A 17,984-nucleotide genomic window follows, 5' to 3' on the forward strand; every position below is an offset into this window, starting at 1 on the left:
TCCTCCTTCATTGCCAAGCTTTGAATTCTCTACTGCTTTCCGTACCGAGGACAAAACCCTCCTGTGCTTTCCCCGGCCCCGGAGAGCTTTCCCCGGCCAGGGAGGCCGCCCGTGTGCTGCCCGCGGCCCGGTGCAAGGCTGGCTTCAAGCTGCCCAACGGGACAAGGAGGCTTCGGTTTCCGTGCACTTCCCGGTGGTGCCGGTTCGTTAAGCACCGGGCTCCCGCCGAAAGGCTCCGGAGCGCCAGTCGGCTCAGCCTGAGGAATCTCGGGCCCAGCGGGACTCTTCAGACCCCGGCGCGGGCCCGGGAGGGGAAAGCACCACCCGGGCGCCGGGGTTCCCCAATGGGGACCGGAGCCTCCCGGCGCGCCGGCGGGGCCGGCCGCTTTCCTGGCGCGCCCCGCTGCAGAGACCCGCCGCCCCGGGTCTCCTTCCCGGTTTCGGAACAAAGAGGCGGGCCCCGCCGCCGGGGAGCTCCGGGGGAGGCCCGCGGCCCCACGGCCGCCCCGCGCTGCCAGGGCCGCGGCCCGCCCGGGCGGAGCGGGGTGGGGGCGGCGCCGGGGGCAGCACCTGGCGCGGCCGCCCGGCCCTGCCCGCCCCGCGCCGGACAAAGGCGGCCGCGGTCAGCCCGCCGCGATCCGCCCCGGGGACGAACCGGCACCGCGGGCAGGGGCCGCCACCGGCACCTCGGGGGGTGGGGGCTTCCCCCGTGTGACCCCGCGGCCCGCCCCGCTCCCGGGTCACCCCATCGGCCCCGGCCCAGCCCGCGCCAGGCCCCGCGCCCCCTCCCTCCCTGGCGAAGGCCGGGGGCGGGGCGGGGCGCGCGGCGCCGGTGGGGGCGGGCGGGGCGGGGCGGTGCCGCCGCTGCGCGCTGTGTGCTGGAATGCGCGGCGCCTCCCGCCGCGCCGCCGCCGCCAGCAGCGCCTCCCCGCCTCGCGCGCGCCCGGCCCCGCGCGCCCCGCCCCGCGCCCCGCAGCAGCCGCGCGGCCGGGCGGCCCCGCGCCGCCGGTGAGTGCGGCGGGGCCCGGCGGGACCCGGGCCCGCGGGAGGGGGGAGCTGGGCCGGGCCGGGCCGGGCCGGGCGAGAGGCGCTGTCCAGGGCTGATCTGCGGCCGGCGGGCGGGCGGGCGGGCGGGCGGGGGTGGCCGGGCCCGGCGGGGCGGGCCGGGCCGCGCCGCGGGGGGATCAGCACCACGGCTAAGGAGCCGTGGCCGCCGCCTGCCGTCGCGCCGGCCGCGGGGGCGCTCGCCGGGCCTCGCCGCCGCCGGAAGGCGATGCCGCCGCCGCCGCCGGCCGGGCCGGGCCGGGCCGGGCCGGGCGCAGCCCCAGGCCTCGGGCCCGGGCGGAGGCCCGGGGCGCCGCTCGCCCTCCCGCCGCCGGGCACCGGGTGGGCGCGGCCGCGGTGACCTTGCCGGTACCGAGCCGCTTCCCCCGCGCCGCGCCCCGGCCCCGGGGCCGCTGCCCTGCCCTGCCCTGCCCGCCGCGGGGGGGAGGAGGAAGCCGAGCCCGTGCCTCGCCTCCCGGCCCCGGGGCGGGCGGCAGGGGGAGCGGCGGGCCGGTCGTGCCCGGCCAGGCCCCCCCGGCGGCGGCGGCGGCGGCGGTCGGGCCGGGGGCGGCGCGGGGAGGGCTGCTTTGTGTGGGCAGGCAGAAAATGGCCGCATGCCTGGCAGGGAGGGCGGCGGCGGCGGCGGGGGCACGGCCCGGCCCGGCTCCCCCGGCCGCCTCCCCCGGCGGATGTGCGCCGGGGCCGCGGGGGGGGAGCGGGCGGCGGCCGTGCCGGGCCGCCCCCTTTTGTTGGCGGCCTTGGGCCCGGCGGGGTCCCTGGGCAGTCGGGGGGGGGCCCTCGGAGGGGCCCGACGGCCTCAGCACCCACCCGCGGGCGCCTGCGCCGCCCCCGGTGTCCGACATGGCGGGCCCCGCGGGAGCTGCTGGGTCCCGGCCGCCCCGTGGGAGCGGGTAGCGCTGCCGGGCGGCCCGGAGCCCGGCCGGGGCCCTGCGGGACCAGGGACGTGGGGTCCCGCTGTCAGCGCCCCCCCACCTGGCCGCCGCACGGCGGGGCCCTGCACCCGTCGTCGGGCGGAACTGGACGGCCCTTGTGGGGGAGGAACGGGACCCCCCCGCCCCCCCGATGCCGAGCGTGGCCTGTGGGAGCGGGGAGGACCCGGCCCCGCGTTCTGCCTCTGCCGGCCCGGTGCCTCGGCCCGGAGGTCTCGTTTTCTGGTGTTACCTGGAGGGCAGCTTGGGTAGCACGAAGCAGAGGGGGCTTCTCTGTCACACTGGGGTACTTAGCGGTGTGCCTTTTGTCTTCCAACAGAGTTCCTGCCATGGCAACTCAAGTGCTGGGACAGTCTGGTGGCAACAGCCTCTTTCCTGGCAGCGCTAATATCGGCATGGCATTGTCCAATGACATGTATGACTTACACGACCTTTCCAAAGCTGAGCTGGCAGCTCCTCAGCTTATTATGTTGGCAAATGTGGCCTTGACAGGAGAAGTCAATGGCAACTGCTGCGATTACCTGGTTGGGGAAGAGAGACAAATGGCAGAACTGACAACGGTAGGGGACAGCAACTTCTCAGACAGCGATGGAGAGGGTATGGAAGATACCCAGGCTGCGGAGAGTGACCGCGAGGCACCTGAAAACGTGGAATTAAGCTCTCTTGACGTTCCTTGTGCAGAAACCCAAAGTCCAGCTGTTTGCCCCCCTCCTAAGGCTCCCAGTGTGGACAAAGATGTCTCACTGGAAGTGCTGGGTACTCCAGAAAGCACAGAGGACAAGTGTAAGAGCTTGAAGAGCAAGCCGTTTCGTTGTAAGCCTTGCCAGTATGAGGCAGAGTCTGAAGAAGAGTTTGTGCATCATATCAGGGTTCACAGTGCTAAGAAATTCTTTGTGGAAGAAAACGCAGAAAAGCAAGCCCAGGTGAAGGAGTCTGATTCTTGCACTGCAGAAGAAGTGGATTTCTCTAAGGGCCCAATCCGTTGTGACCGTTGTGGCTATAACACTAACAGATATGATCACTATCTGGCTCACTTGAAGCACCACAACAAAGCAGGGGAAAATGAGAGAGTCTACAAGTGTACCATATGCACTTACACTACCGTCAGTGAATATCACTGGAAGAAACACCTAAGAAATCATTTTCCCAGGAAAGTGTATACCTGCTCACAATGCTCCTATTTTTCAGACAGGAAAAACAATTATATTCAACATATTCGAACTCACACAGGTAAGTCTTTTAATCTTCTTTGATTTAAGCGTGGTAAAGAGTACTGAGAAACTGATAAATGAAGCAAGCCCAGAGTCATCTGTTTGCCAAGTTTGTTCCACCCCGATAAAGCTTCGTGCTCTCTCTTGGTGCTACCAGATTAATGCCTTGTGGAAGTGTGGATTTGGTTTGAGCTCCAGTCTGCAGTCTTTGAGGACTGAGAAAATCTCTCCGTGTCAGGGGCCCAAGAGGAGATGAAGAGCATCCCATTTAGTAATTTTAAGCCAGTTTTTTGAAGGGGGCATGACAAAGCGTGCCTGTGATGATTGTCAGGGTCGACAACACAAAAGCCCAACGCATTGTAAAAACAAAACAGGCAGGTTGACAAAAGGCGCCTGAATCCCATGGGTAGTTTTGGAAATGGTATGTTCAGACTGAGCTGAAACTCTACTAAGCTGTAATTACAGAGAAGGAAGAGCTGATACACAGACTGAAAGGAGCCCTCCACCATCTACAAAGTCAGAATAGGAGTTGAATAGTGTTGCCAGTGAATTAATTCCTCTTAATGTACAGGGGCCCCATTTTTTCTAAGGTCTACATCAGTGCAGTAGCCAGAAGTAGACATATAACTTTTGTTGGCCTATAGGAAGCCCTCGAGGGAGTCTTTGGCCTGATTTCCTGTCTTCTGCTAACACCGGTTTGTAATCTCAGGGGGAAGCGTGAGGCCCCCTTCTACTCTGGTTTATACCAAGCGGAGTCGGCGGACCTCCAGTGGTGTTGTCGTCTGGCGAGCTGGGGCCACAGCTGATTTAGGAAGTACCTTGCTTTGTATCAGAGCCTCGCCAGCCTCTCACGTGGGGAGTCCTGGAGCATACCCAAACTTGAGACTCCTCTCTAGAAGAAGATTTAATAGCCACCTCACCTCTTCAGGTGGTGAGGTGCACTTGCTTTGCCTCCTGATCCCTTTTGTGGAAGCTGGAGGGCAGTTCAAACCTTTCTTGCAACTTCTTAGAAGCTTTTTATTTCCACCTTGTCAAGGCTTTTTCCACCTTGTCGAGGCTTTCTGAGGAGAGCTCAGACTTGCCAACCATCTTCTAGCGTGCTGACCTGGCCCGGTTCCTCTTTATTGTAGGCTGTGCTGGCTGAGCGAAACACTGGGGAATTTCTCCTTTGAAGTCATGTTTTGTCACAGCAGTGACATGAATGGTTTGGAGGCTTCAGTTCGGTTGTCTGCAGCTGTCTGGAAGGGGAGGGCAGCACTCGGGCTGCCTCAGGGCTGGGCTTGAGCTCAAGTGTGCAGAAGTTTGTGTTCGTCAGCATGCTTTGGTATCTGCTTTGACGGGGTTGGGAGGGTCTGCTGGGATTTTTAGTGCGTTAAGGCATACTTTTTTCTCTTGACAATAGCCACGTTTAGAGGATACCATCCGTTTAAAAATCAGTCCTGTCTAAATACTTTCCCTCAAACAAGTAAACGAAGATTATTGTGAGAGATGTTGGGAAAATGGTGTGGTTTACATCCTCTGGTTTGTTTTCTTTGTTTGTATTGTGGGAGATAACAGGAAAGAGACCAGGTAAAACTGACAAAATTACAGGAGGAAACCCTAAATAAATCTTACGGGGAACTCTTGGCCAAATGTAAGCCTATCCTGTGGTGCCTGTCTGTTTTACATTTGTCTCGACTTCAAATTCATCCCTGCTTGTGTTTGTACACGGCTTTAGGTTCCCACTCTGATCTCTGGAAGTTCTTGTTGAGTTTTACAGGAACTAACCATAAAAGCATGTTTGCTGAGGAAGTGCTCTGTTATCACTGCATTTCACCAATTAACAGGGAACTGTATTAAAATTAAAAAAAAAAATTCAACCAAGTTAAATTATGTGGGATATTGTTCAGTTCCTCTTTTCTCCTTTAAAAATAGTGGTGCCATCGAGGTTTCTTGTTCTTTGGTTTGTCACGTCTTTGCATTATTTTAATTAAGCTGAAATGAGTGATTATGATTTCAGCATTCTTTAGTCTGCCCTGGTAGTTGTTTCTTTGCTAGCTCTTAACTAAAAAATTAAGATCTTTTAGCCAGTTCTCACTTGATAAAAATCTTTCATGTATGTTAGTAGACTGATTTAGGAATGTGCCTTGTTTCCCAGTAACACTAATTTTGTGGAGAAGAGCTAAGGGAAGAGTGTTAGAAGAATGAATAAGCTACAGGCAGTTATGTTTATATGCCAGGCTCGAAGTTTCTGATGGTATTAATGTGTAATCAATTGCCTTAAAAAACCACAAACAAATCCACAATACACAACCCCCCCAAACAATCTTCTAAAAAACAAAAAAAAAAACCACCCACAGATTTTATAGTCAAAAGTATTTGCAGACTGTTAATATAACAGTACTGAATTTTATGAAACCTGAATGATTCTAAAATATCTTTGGATTATAGTTTTCATTTAAATCTTAAGAAAAATATTTGTTGGAGAAGGGAGGGGTCATACAAACTTAATTTTCTTCCTATGTTATGGGTTCAGAATGTTAAGAAGAAAGCTGGAATTGTTTCTTTGGTTTCCTGATTGCCAATAGGTGAAATAATTTTGGATAGATGCTTGTATTTCTCTCCTATTTTTTGTACTTCACCTGACTTTCTCTCTGTGGGAAAACCCCTCCTTGGAGATAATTGGTTTCTGCCGTGTTTGAGCTATCCATTTTTCTGAAACACTGACTGTACAGAGTACAGTTTCACAGGATCAAATGCTCTGCTGCTGCTGGAGAAAGGCATTCTCAGTTTCCTCCCCATATCCTGGGACTGGTTGATTCAGCTCAGTAAAATGGCAGTAAAATACTCCTTTCCTCTTCCTCAGGTTGATTTTTCTGCTGGTTAGTGAGCTGAATCGACTAAGGACACATAGAAATGCCGGAGCTTGCGGCCAGGGGCAGGGAGGGAGGGTTGCATGCTAGTACCTTGCTTGGTGGGAGAAATACCTATCCTCTGCCTGTTCGGGACCACGGGAAGGCAGGCAGAAGTTACCTGCTTTCCTGCTGTTTGCATCCCTGTTGGCAAACAGGTGATTGTGAACCCGCCCTGTCATGGAAGATAACCTTGTGCCTGTGGCAGGCTGCTGACAAATATGGGGGACCTTGGGCAGGGGTGGTTTCAGGACCCTGCAGCTGGTCATGAGCTTGTCAGCTGGGAAAGCTACATCTGGAAGAGCCTGTGTGCTGCCCAGGAGGGGGTGGCTGCAGATGTTCAGGGCTGGTGGGGCAGAAAGATCTGTCCTTGTGGCAGGGACAGATCTACCTGGACTTGTTTGTGCTCATTAGATACGTTAGACCAAGATTTGACTTGATTTACCCTATCATCCACACTGCTGATCCTGGAACTGTACTATACGCAGGACAGTGCAGCATTGTTCTCTATTTTTTTCCAATTTATTTGTTAGAAGCAATTTCTAGAAAACGTCTTATTTACATAGCCCTGCAGATGATTTTTCAATTACATCTACTTCAGGCAGTCACAGGGTGTTCAGTGCCTAGCTTTGGGCTGTCTTTTTTGGTTGTCATAGGGGATCTTTCTTGCTTGTCACTGTGTTGGAAGTCTGGTGGAAGCAGTTTCATTTCAAGCAGACAGAACTTTTAATGGCATTATAGAGAGATGATCTTAAAGTTGTTCACTGGTGTCAGTCTGCCTGTTCATTTGCATAGAGTTAAGTGCCTGCTTAAGCTTTTTCTAGGTTGGGGCTTATTGAAGTGTCTTGTGGAGAGGTTTTTTTGGTGGCTTGTTTGCATATAATGAGCTTGTAAAATTACAATAAAAATCCTTTGGGGAACAGCATTTTATAAAACAGCCCTTACAATGTAGTCAGGCATTTAATTCTCAAGGGGCAAAACCACATTTTGAATTAATTGCATTCATCATACTTTAAATCTAGTACATTTTGTTGCTGTGCCCTATATAAAATACCTGAAAGAAAGCCTTTTCCACATTCCTGAGGTTTTAGGTAACTTTAAAGACAGGAAATTTCAGGTAATGGGAAGAAGACCTGACTGAATATTTCCAGGACCTTTGGCCGCATATTTTCAGATTGTAAGGAGTCATTTAAAAACAAAATAATTTCTTTATAATGAAAGGACTACCCTTCCCTTGTACATGACAATCTTATTATGTGCCTTGCACCAATCTTCCACCTTGTTTTAACTTGTAGGGGGGTGGGGTGGGGGATTATGGTTGTTAGGGTGAATTTACCTTTAAACTGCTGATCTAATCAAGAACAGTAGTCTAAATGTTTGATGGGAGGAAGAAACGTGGGATTAGTCTGCACTGCAAAGACCACTTCTACTCCTGTTTTGGCAAAGGCCAGCAGTGGAGCCTCCCATCACACATTGGTAGATGAAGGTCTGTGCTGCTGCAGATAGAGCTATGGAAAGTGAACAAGTAGCCAGTGTGCAGGGCTTTTGCTGACAACCAGGACTCGGTGATTTGGAGAGCATTTGGTTGTGTGCTTCAACTGATGCAGCAAAATGCTGTAGTGTAATTCTAACTGTGATTGGAATAAATATTACAGCTGAGTAACTTACTTTTCCCTTCCCAGCTTCACTCCTCTCTTCTGTTGGGAGTATCCACCTGAGGCTAACAAGTGTTTTTACAACTTGCAGTGGAGACAAGGCCACCTAGATCTCTCAGCTGTGCTAGCAGTTTGGGGCAAACACTCCTGGTACTTACCTGGACCTGCCTAACAGATAGTAATTCTAAAACTGTCTGCCTTTATTTGGGGCTTGTCTTCACTTGAAAAGGATTTTCAAGTGTCATTGTACACTGAGAGTTACACAAGCTAACTGTCCCTTGTGGAGACCTAATTTATGACAGGTTAGTTTCCATTAGTTCTCCAGAAACAATAACTCTGCAGGCGGAGGGATTTGAGTCGTCAAAATAAGTGTTGCTGCTACACTTGAACTTTTGCTAGCAGCATTGTTTCACTGAGCAGGGCATCATGCTTTTCCATGCTCCAAGCTAATTTTACTCTGCCAATAAAACTTTGGAAGGAGAGACCTAGTCTCTATCTGCACTTGTGTTCTGGCAAATGCAGGTCCATGCTGAGTGGATGGTTGCTCCTATCTTAATCCAGATGAAACATGGAGTTTCAGTTAAGGTGTTACATGAAGCAAGAACATACCTGGTTTCTTATCGGGTCTGTATCTTTTGTGCATCTTTTGAGTGCTGGGAGAAAATACTGTAGGAAAGTCAGTTCTGTTGGTTTAGGGCTTCCTAAAGGTGGCTGTCCTCATCACCTTTTGGCTGAGGTTACTGTCTGACCCCAGATGGACATGAGGCTGTGCCTCTCTTATATTCTTCCTCTTCACTATCCTCGTTCACGCGGGAAGACAACGTTGCACTGGTCCAGCTCAGGCATATGCTTCTTGCTGTGTCCCTTTGGTGAGAGATGATGTACCCTCAAATACAGCTTGGGGAGCTGTCACAGCCTCACGTGTATGGCTCAGTAACGAAGTTCGGGGATCGGCTGTGTTTCAGTAACTAATTTGCTGTTTGTTTTTGCAGGAGAGCGACCCTATCAATGTGCGATGTGTCCTTATTCCAGCTCTCAGAAGACCCATTTAACCAGGCACATGCGCACCCACTCAGGTTGGTAAGGGGCGGCAGCAGCATGACTCGGGGAAAAAGGGGGTGGTTTGCAGAATCACAGCATGGTTGGAGTTGGAAGGGATCTCTGGAGGTCATCTGGTTCAGCCCTGCCTGCTCAAGCAGGGACACCTAGAGCAGGCCGCCCGGTTCCCTGTGAGATATCTCATCCAGTACAATCTGAGCTTTAGCTCCTATTTTAACATGGAAGGTTGTCTTTACCTGCTAAGGAAATCCTAAGTGTCTGTAATAGAAGTGATATCTTTTTCTTTCCTTTTTACTTTCCAAGGTGTATTCTGAGGTTCACAGGGCTGCCCTAGTAGTCCTAGTAATCTAGTAGAAAATACAACATTGTGATGATATAGGAGCAGATTCTTGTCTTCCCTCTGCTGCCATCACTCTGCTCAAATCAGTGAAGCTGGGAAAATTTTGAGCAGCTGAGAGTGTCCTCTGTGATGTTTGTGATTTCATCTCAGCTGGGGTTCTGAGGGAACCTTAGCTTTTGCTTAGTATTACAGAAAGATGTAAAATAGTGTCTGCTTATGGCAAGGAGGCACAGAGGAGAAAAAGCAAACCCAGAGGGTGTTCACAAGTGACTCAGTCTTGTGGCATTAAAAGACAAATTAGCAATTTTCACTAGCCTTTATTTCCCCTTACTGGTCGTAAGTTCTGGTGTTACAAACATCTGCTCTCACTCTCTTGCAAATCTCTTGTAGAATAAATTAATAGCATTTTTGTGAGTTGTAAGAGCACAGGCATGCCAGACACAAGTACCATTGTCCTTTGTGACCCTTGCAGGGGAGTTCAGGTAGATCTCAGCCTGCGCTTTTGGTTTGCTAATATCTGAATTGACCAGACCTAGGTGAATTCCTAATCCCAGGAAACAGTAGTGGAAGTCTCCTGAGCAGTAATTGTTTCAGTTTCAACAGATGAGGCTTTTAATTGAAACCAGAAGGCAGGCAGTTTTAACTATAGTGGAGGCAGGGTTTGGACCGATTAAAAATAGCCAGCTTTAAAATGACATGACAGTATTCTCGTTTGGGAATTTTGTGAATGAAGTATTCTGCTTCCAGAAACAAAAATAATTTTTCACTGAACCTCTGGGCTAAATGTGAATTTGTAAATGGTTTTGTCAATACTGAGCCTGGAAACCATTTCATGAACATCTTACTCTCCCCTTTTCTGTGCAATGAAGTCTCAAAGCCAAAGCATATGAGTAGTGGGATCTGCCCTTGGCCCTTGACTCAAAGGTCTGGCAGGGAGGGTGTGAGTTGTGCCGACAGAAGTGGGAGTGCACTCTTGCTATCAGGGGTGTTTTATTAATAGCTATCATAACTTCTGTTGCATGTCTTGCTGCATTGTCCAGGCAGCTGAACCTTTTCTGTGGCAATTTCTGGACTTCTGCACTTTACAGGCTGGCCTTTTAAGGCAAACTGGTGCTGTATCTTTCTTCAAATGTCAGACAGTGAACAACAGTGGCTTAGAGCCTAATTCACAGCTGTATTGCTACATGTCCTTTCCACTTGTGCAACAAAACCCCTGGATTTAGTAGAAGTGATGGACAGAAACTCTTCACGTAGAACCTTTGAGTTACCCTGTTGCATCTACCTCTGAATGCTCTGTGCCGTTAGAACAGCTTGTTCGTGTGTATGTAAGAGAGGCTGTTCCTGTTGTCCTCACGCTGTTGATAAAGGTCCGTACTTGCGAGAAGGATGAGCAGTGAAGTACATCAAGCTTTAACTTGTGAAAAATGTCACCAGCAAGTGGGTGGGAAAAGGAAGGAAGGAAAGAAGATAGGCTGAAGGTAATAGGGAATCGGAGTAACCCTTCTTGAAACAATAAAGAGATGCTGCAGGCAGATGTGAAATGATCTGGAGTCTTAAGCAAGTGTCCCCATTCCTTCCTGCCAGGGAGGCAGCAGGAATTACAGAGTTTGTGAGGGCATTGCAGATCAGTAATGTGGCTAACGCTGGCTAACACAAACAGACAATGCAGGCACAGTGATTTCATCTTCACTGCTAGCTGCTCTGGTCTCCTGAGTCATGCTGCAGAGGAGCAGCACGAGTACGGGCAGTATTGGAGCAGTGGGTTGCAGGGCTGGGATAAGTACTGTTGTGCTGTGAACAGAAGGGGCTGGAGTCAATTTTCAGTGTACTTGGGAAGTGGCACGTGTTAGTTCTGCAGGTCAGTTTTGAGATGCTGGTTCAGAGCTCAGGAGCGTCCCAAATTCCTCAACTGAATCTGCGCATGCACAGATGTTCTCAAGGTATTTCTGGACTTGAGTTGTTGGGCTAGAAGTGTTTTTCCTATTTGCTTTGATGTGTAAATGAAAAGCCACTTCTGCTGCAGCAGCATGTACTAAGCAGAACATGTCAGGAACACTTCTGCAAGAGTCATTGCACAGCTGTAAATGCAGATGTCAGTAGTAACATGATGGCTTTAGACTGCATCTGGCTGGCTTGCCAAGAGTAGCCTGCAACCAGTATGTCACGTGTTTGAGACATTATAAGAGTGAATTGAATTATCAGAGGTAAAGATCATCTGAGCAGTGTGCCCTTTTCACATGCTTTGGTATTAGCTAGCTTCTTTTCCCTCATTTCCTTTTCAATGCAAACTTGAAGTATGCTAAATCTGTGTAAAGTTGGACTTTTTTGAAACGTTTGTGTGAAACTGCTATTCATCAAATGTTACATTTCCATTTTTCTACAATGCATTCAATGGACCAGTTGGGTATGGATTCCATTTGCTAATATTACTGTAGAGAGATCTCTGCCGGTATGTATGCATAGCCAGAACCTGTGACGTTGTTACTGCTTGTTTGGTTTTGGACCCCCTTCCTCCCACCCCTCACCCCTTCTCTCTTTTTTGTATTTTGTTCTTAGTGTCTTGTGAATGTGTTTGTGACTTGTGGATTTCTTATGTTGACTTCACCTAATTTTAAAGGCGCATGGATCATTTTTTTTTTTTCCTTTTTGAGTTTCATATTCCTGTATCTGTATTAGCGGGAAGTGATTGCCCCACCCACCCGCCCCCCATGCTTAATAATCACCGTCATTCCCTTCCGCCCTTCCTTCCTTAGGTGAGAAGCCGTTCAAATGTGATCAGTGCAGCTATGTGGCCTCAAACCAGCACGAAGTAACTCGTCACGCAAGGCAGGTTCACAATGGGCCGAAGCCTCTGACTTGCCCACACTGTGACTACAAAACAGCTGACCGCAGCAATTTCAAAAAGCATGTCGAGCTCCACATCAATCCGCGCCAGTTTCTCTGTCCTGTATGTGATTACGCAGCATCTAAAAAATGTAACCTGCAGTATCACATCAAATCCAGGCATCCCGATTGTTCTGACATCACCATGGATGTTTCAAAGGTGAAGCTACGGACTAAAAAGAGCGAAGCTGACTTTTCTGAGAGCATTAATGACAAAGCAGAGAAGGAACAAACAAAAGGTGATTCAGCCGCAAAGAAAACTGAGAAAATTGTGAAAGTGGAGAAAAAAGATAATTTGGCAAAGGAAAAGAAGCCGACGAGCAATGTTTCTGCAGGCCAGGTGACAACCAGAAGTCGGAAATCAGCTTCAGAAAACAAGGAGGTGGATATTAAAACTGAGAAAAGTACTGAGAAAACATGTAAAACAAAGAAGAACAAAAGAAAGGCAGAGGCTGAAGTAACCTCCTCAAGGCAAGAGCCTGCAAATGATACCTCAGCAGTAACAAAAAAGAAAAAGAAAGTGGAAGCTAAACCCAGAGACTGTCAGGAAGCTCAGAAAAGTGATGCTGTACCAGAGGAGGAGCCTAAAAAGCAAAATTCATGCCTTAAGAAAAACAGAAAAAAGAAAGCTCTGAAAAATAAGCACACTAAGAAAAGCAGTAAACCTGATCAGGAGAAGATCGAGGAAGAGGAGATGCCAGAGGAGTGTCATAGCACAGAAGAAGATGGATGTGTGAAGCCCGACACTGAGGGCAGCAACCAGAAGGAGCAAGATGCCACTGACACAGTGGCATTAAACAACGATGGTGATCATGCTCTCAAGGGGGAGAGCACCGATCCCAAAGGAAGCTGCGTACAAGACTCAGGGCAGCTTTGTCTGCCAGCTCAGGATGCAAACACAGAAGCTGAGGTAGAGGACCAAGAAATGCCTGCTGCAGCAGGAGAGAGCGAAGGCACTGTTGTTGAAAAAGAGGAGGAGAGAAAGGTAGAGAGAGGGGAAGACACTTGCTCTGAGGAATCTTCCGAGGCAGCGTCTTCTGAAAAAAGCTTGGATGTGCTCATGGATGGGGTACCAGATCTGGTGCCTGAGAAGGAGCCGGAGGAAACCTTCGTGGCAGAAACTGTGAGTAGCTCAGACCCGATGGACCTGACCAAAACGTGCCTGCCAGCGACAGAGCCAACAGGAGATGCCGTGCCAGCACCTGCGCCCCCAGAAGGGTGTACGCAAAGCCCTGAGGTTGCTCTGGCCTTATCATCTCGGGATAACACAGCAGTGAGTGAATCTCAGGAAATGGATGAGGACGAGGGCATCCACAGCCACGAAGGCAGCGACATAAGTGACAACATATCAGAAGGAAGCGATGACTCGGGGTTAAACGGCGCTCGCTCTGTACAAGAGGAAACAAGTCCAAAGACGTCACAAGGAGCTGGGGACACCACAGTGGCCAGGGAGAACTATGTGTGCATTTTTTGTGACCGCTCATTTAAAAAGGAAGGTGAATACAGCAAGCACCTCAATCGCCACTTAGTCAATGTCTATTACCTTGAGAAAGCAACAAAAGGGCAGGAGTAGAAATAGCTGTGGTTTGGGGGAATCTTCTTTTGTAAGATCTTATACAGCTTAATGTACAGATACTGTAGATTTATTTTTTTTTTCTTTTAAGAGCAGTTTGCTTTAGTGTCTGCATTGGTTTGTTTTTTGGATTAGTTTTTTTTTTAAGTTGAAAATATTTTTGACAACTTTTTGTGTAATTGTGAACTCATTAACTATTGGATCTCTTCATTAGAGAAGGCAGGTAGGGTGTTTGAGACTGTGTGCTGTAAAGTCAGTGTAAGCTTCTAGCTGTTAGCTTATGCAATTCTTTTATAAATTGAGTTTTAGGAAGAAGACTGTAGCTAACAATACACAAGTTGGATGTTTGTAGAGCCATTGGCATTAGTTGCTTTTTATTCTAGCAGCCAGCTCTTCTCTCTGTCCCCTTCTCCCCCACCACCTTTTTTTTTTTTTTTTTAGTTCTTCTCAATGTGTCTTGATGTTCAAAGTGTTAAACTACTTGATGGTTTTTCTACCAGGAGGATAGCTAGATAGCTTCTATTACATAAAGAGCACTTTGTAAAAGAAATCAGAGTTGGCTAGTGATGAACATAACTGTTTAAGATAATTGTAATTGTGAACGTACATTTCAGATCCCCTAAGCGTGAATGGTGAGCCAAAATCTGGGAGTAGTCCTTCCAACTTTTGATTGGAGAACCTCTGTCTTGATTAATATCTTAATGACTATGATATGTAATTGGCTTTGTTGTGGGGGAGCAAGTTTGTTATTTTTAATTTCTGCTTTTTTTTTTTTTGATTGTGCTTTAAGGGCTTAAAATATTGCACATTGTTTTTGATTTTTACCTATGCAGTTTAATCCTTTAGGAATAGCGCTTGTGCAGTACGTGTACACTTTATATATGCATGTTTGGTTTTGTTTGTGTAAGGTTTTTTTTTATTTGGAAACGTTCAGATTCGTTGCTTACCATGGGACAGTTTTCTGTGATGCTCTTTACTGCAGATTTTACTTGTTTTCCTGGGGTATTATTAGTTTTGCATGAAGTTGCTGAAATTGTGAACTGCTTGGCTATATATTTTTGACTGGCTTTAAAATTGTATAGTTTTTGAGCAAAAGGATACCAATGCAATTTCTAAACACTTTTATAGGATTTGTTTTATCATGGAAATGCCACTTCTGATATTTTGAATACACATACAGAACAATAAATTCTAATTTATAATTTGGGATCACCAGACAGGAAAATACTCACTCTCGGTGGGAATGGTCCATGGATTCCTCAAGCCCAGGTGACTATTTTTTTCCCCTCTCCTTTTCATTTCTGTGGTGGATGGCAGTCAACTTTCATGAGCTTAAAACAAAATAAAATAGTAGCAGTGACAGAAGTACGGTTCATCAAAATCTAACATCTCACCCACCAAAAAAACACAGATAAAGATAAATCAACTGGTAAGCAACAAACCTGGCATTAAAAACTGTAGGAATTCCTGCTCCTTATTCATTCAAGTTGTATTTAATAAAATCATCCTGCTTCCATGCAGAGAGAAACATGTAAGTGATCAGATTGTCATCTCAGGTCTACATGACATACCAGGAGTTTTTAATTCTAAACAGATTTAATTTCTGGCACACACAAACCCAAGAGAGATTGTATACTTACTGCTTGTAGTCAACCAGTGCCAAAATGTAAACAAAATCCAAACCAGCAGGGAAAAAGCAAAACCCTCCAGTCCCATCTTACATTCTCCTGACTGTCATTAGCCGCCTTTCCAGTGGGAGCAGTTTGGGGCAGCTTCTCTGGTTGTCAGCTCCAAAGAAGCAAATCTGGAGGCAGGTGTTACTTGGAGAGTGGATTTGAGGAGCTCAGTGTTTGTCAGAGCACTTTATGGCAAATACTCTCAACGTAAGCTTTGGAATAAACCCTATTCTTCTCTGCGTGTCCCCGCAGCATCTTCCCCTCCGAACAACCCCACTGCCTTGAATGAATAGCGAGCAACAATACTACGTTGCTTCTGCTTTTGGGAGAGATTGGTAATAGGAGGCCAAAGATTTGAGAGGGAAGGTATCCCTCGTGGCAGAAATAAATTGTATAATGTATAGTGAGTTTTTGTTTGCTTAGATAGTGTTCAATCCTTACCTTGGCTGTGACAATCATTGTCAACTGAAGATCAAGTTGCAACTATATTTATGTTAAACATTAAGAAAATAAACCTAGTTGAATTGTTTTCCTAAACAACCAGTTGTAATAGTCTTAGATGTAATTTTTTTCTTCATAATACTGTTTCCTTTATATATAAATGTTGCCACCATTTGTGAGCGATGTGAGCAGATGCTTGATATTCCAGTACTGTGTAGAGGTTTTTATAGCTCCCTTCAGATCCTTGCAAAGAGCCTTTGCCATCCTGTGAGAGACTTCAAGGACTTTAGCTGTGTTCAAATAAACTTGTGGACTGGCCTGATAATTTTTCTGGTTTGTTTTTAAATGAAAATAATGGTGTCAACTGACTAAATCTCTCTCTGTGAGTTAAAAACAAAGATGTGGTTCTCTGAGATCCTCTGCTGCAGATTTCCGTGAAGTGGTCAAAGTTTCAATGCTTTATCCGACAAGAACTCTTTGAAGACGGCAGTCAGCTCCTGTTCAGCAGTGTTTCTTACCACAAGATTAGAAACTGAAAATAAATTATTAACATATTGAGAAGAAAAGTTCACTATTTCTATCTGAGACCCATGAACAATGTCCTGAAATGCCTAACGGTGGTGCAGAACAGTGTTGGAATTCTCTGTTTGGTTAAGACCAAGGTTTGGGAGCATGTTATGGTAAAGCAGCAAGGATGTAATGCGTTATGTGTATCTAAAATGTTAGACATTGCTAATATTGAGTATTTGAGGGGGGATGCAGGTCAGGTAACCCACCATATACGGTGGTCTTACATTGGTATAGCTCCCTTTAAACAATGCCTTTTTTTTTTGTGTGTGTGTGTGTGTGTGGTCTTTTTCAATATTCTTAAATTATTTTGTGTTGGTTTTGCCAATGCTAGTGTTTTTGTGTTTTCTTGGCAATAATACCTGTATGAGTGTTCAACCTCCAGTATGTGGTTGGAAGGATTAGCACATGGACACCCCTACACTGACAGCCCTCTGTTGAGCAGCGCAGTGTTTTGGGCTTTTGCTGTATGAATCCATACAAAGTCACTGCCCTGAGAAATGGTCTAGAAGTGGGTAGGTAGGTATTAATAATCCGTGGTGTTGTAATTGCTATTTCTGGATTTTGATGATCTAGTCTGGAACTTTAGTCATTGAAAGAACAAGAACGTTTAACAACTGACAGGCCAGTTAAGACATGGTAACACCATTGATATCAACAGTTATAATTGATTTCAACAGATTTAATGTAGCTGAAAGGTATTAAATCGAATTCAAGAGTTTTCTTGAATGTCAGTTGTGTAGATATGTGGCGTGCGTACAATATTAACAGAATCCAAATAGCTAATGGAATTGTTTTATGTGTACATATATTCCCCACCCCCCCTAAAATTACACTAGCTAACTTTTGTAAGCTGGCATGGAAACATGTTTATGATGTTTAGTTGCACCATGTTTGATGCTTTTTCAGTGCAATACTTGTATTCTCTGAATTAAACCAAAGGTAATTTTTTTTCATGCTCTCTCTACTGTAGTGCATGACAAGTCTTTTCTACGTTTGTAATAGATGTAAAACAAGCCAGATCATACATCCTGTTTTTACCTAAAACATGTATAAGAAGTCTTTTGTTCAAAATGTAGTATAAAGTTGAACTAAATTGCATTATATTAACCCTTACAAGTGTATTTTCCTAAGCATAGTTATGATTAAATAAACTTTATTAAGGAACTTGCAGTTTCTATCTCCCACTTATTAATGGCTATGCAAACCATTTGTAACTCAAGGCAGGAGCAGCGCAGGCTCAGGACCTCCAGCCAGCACAGTCTGGTGGAGCCGGTACGTATGTGCCATGTGTGTGCACACACAGACCTGACTGCAGGCGGGATCAGCGACTCCAGAAGTAGGTTCTGCTTCAATGGACTGCATTTGTTTCCCTGTCCAGTGAGGTCGGGGCAGAAGGGGGGAGGCGCGTGCGTACAGGCAAGGTTCAAACCATAATGCCAGACCTGTTTGTGACTTGGCAGGACGGGCCCGATGGGCAGAAATGCAGCTTGGTGGAAGCTGCAGAATTTAAACTTGGGGTTAATTCCATTTTATTCCTGCATTCCAAAAGGGTCTGTGGTGCTTTCTCATTTGGGGAATTAACAGCTTTAAAAATTATGTCACCTGTCATCTCTACGGCTACAATACTGTATAGACTGGAAATATCTTGAGAGCTGTGGAGCCTGGTATAGCTGCAAGGGTGACTTCTCATA

General features: G+C 47.6%; 1 protein-coding gene across 1 annotated transcript; it reads left to right on the plus strand.

Annotated features, from left to right (window-relative positions):
• The first annotated feature begins 884 nt into the window (after nucleotides 1-884).
• Nucleotides 885-17,463, plus strand: REST (RE1 silencing transcription factor). The gene is made up of 4 exons (XM_056336866.1): nucleotides 885-1,008; nucleotides 2,314-3,224; nucleotides 8,744-8,827; nucleotides 11,904-17,463. Exons 2-4 carry the CDS (start codon nucleotides 2,324-2,326, stop codon nucleotides 13,604-13,606), a joined length of 2,688 nt encoding a protein of 895 aa, XP_056192841.1. The 5' UTR covers nucleotides 885-1,008; nucleotides 2,314-2,323; the 3' UTR covers nucleotides 13,607-17,463.
• Nucleotides 17,464-17,984: the final 521 nt, after the last annotated feature.

This window comes from Falco biarmicus, chromosome 1 (assembly GCF_023638135.1).
Source record: "Falco biarmicus isolate bFalBia1 chromosome 1, bFalBia1.pri, whole genome shotgun sequence".
NCBI lineage: Eukaryota > Metazoa > Chordata > Aves > Falconiformes > Falconidae > Falco > Falco biarmicus.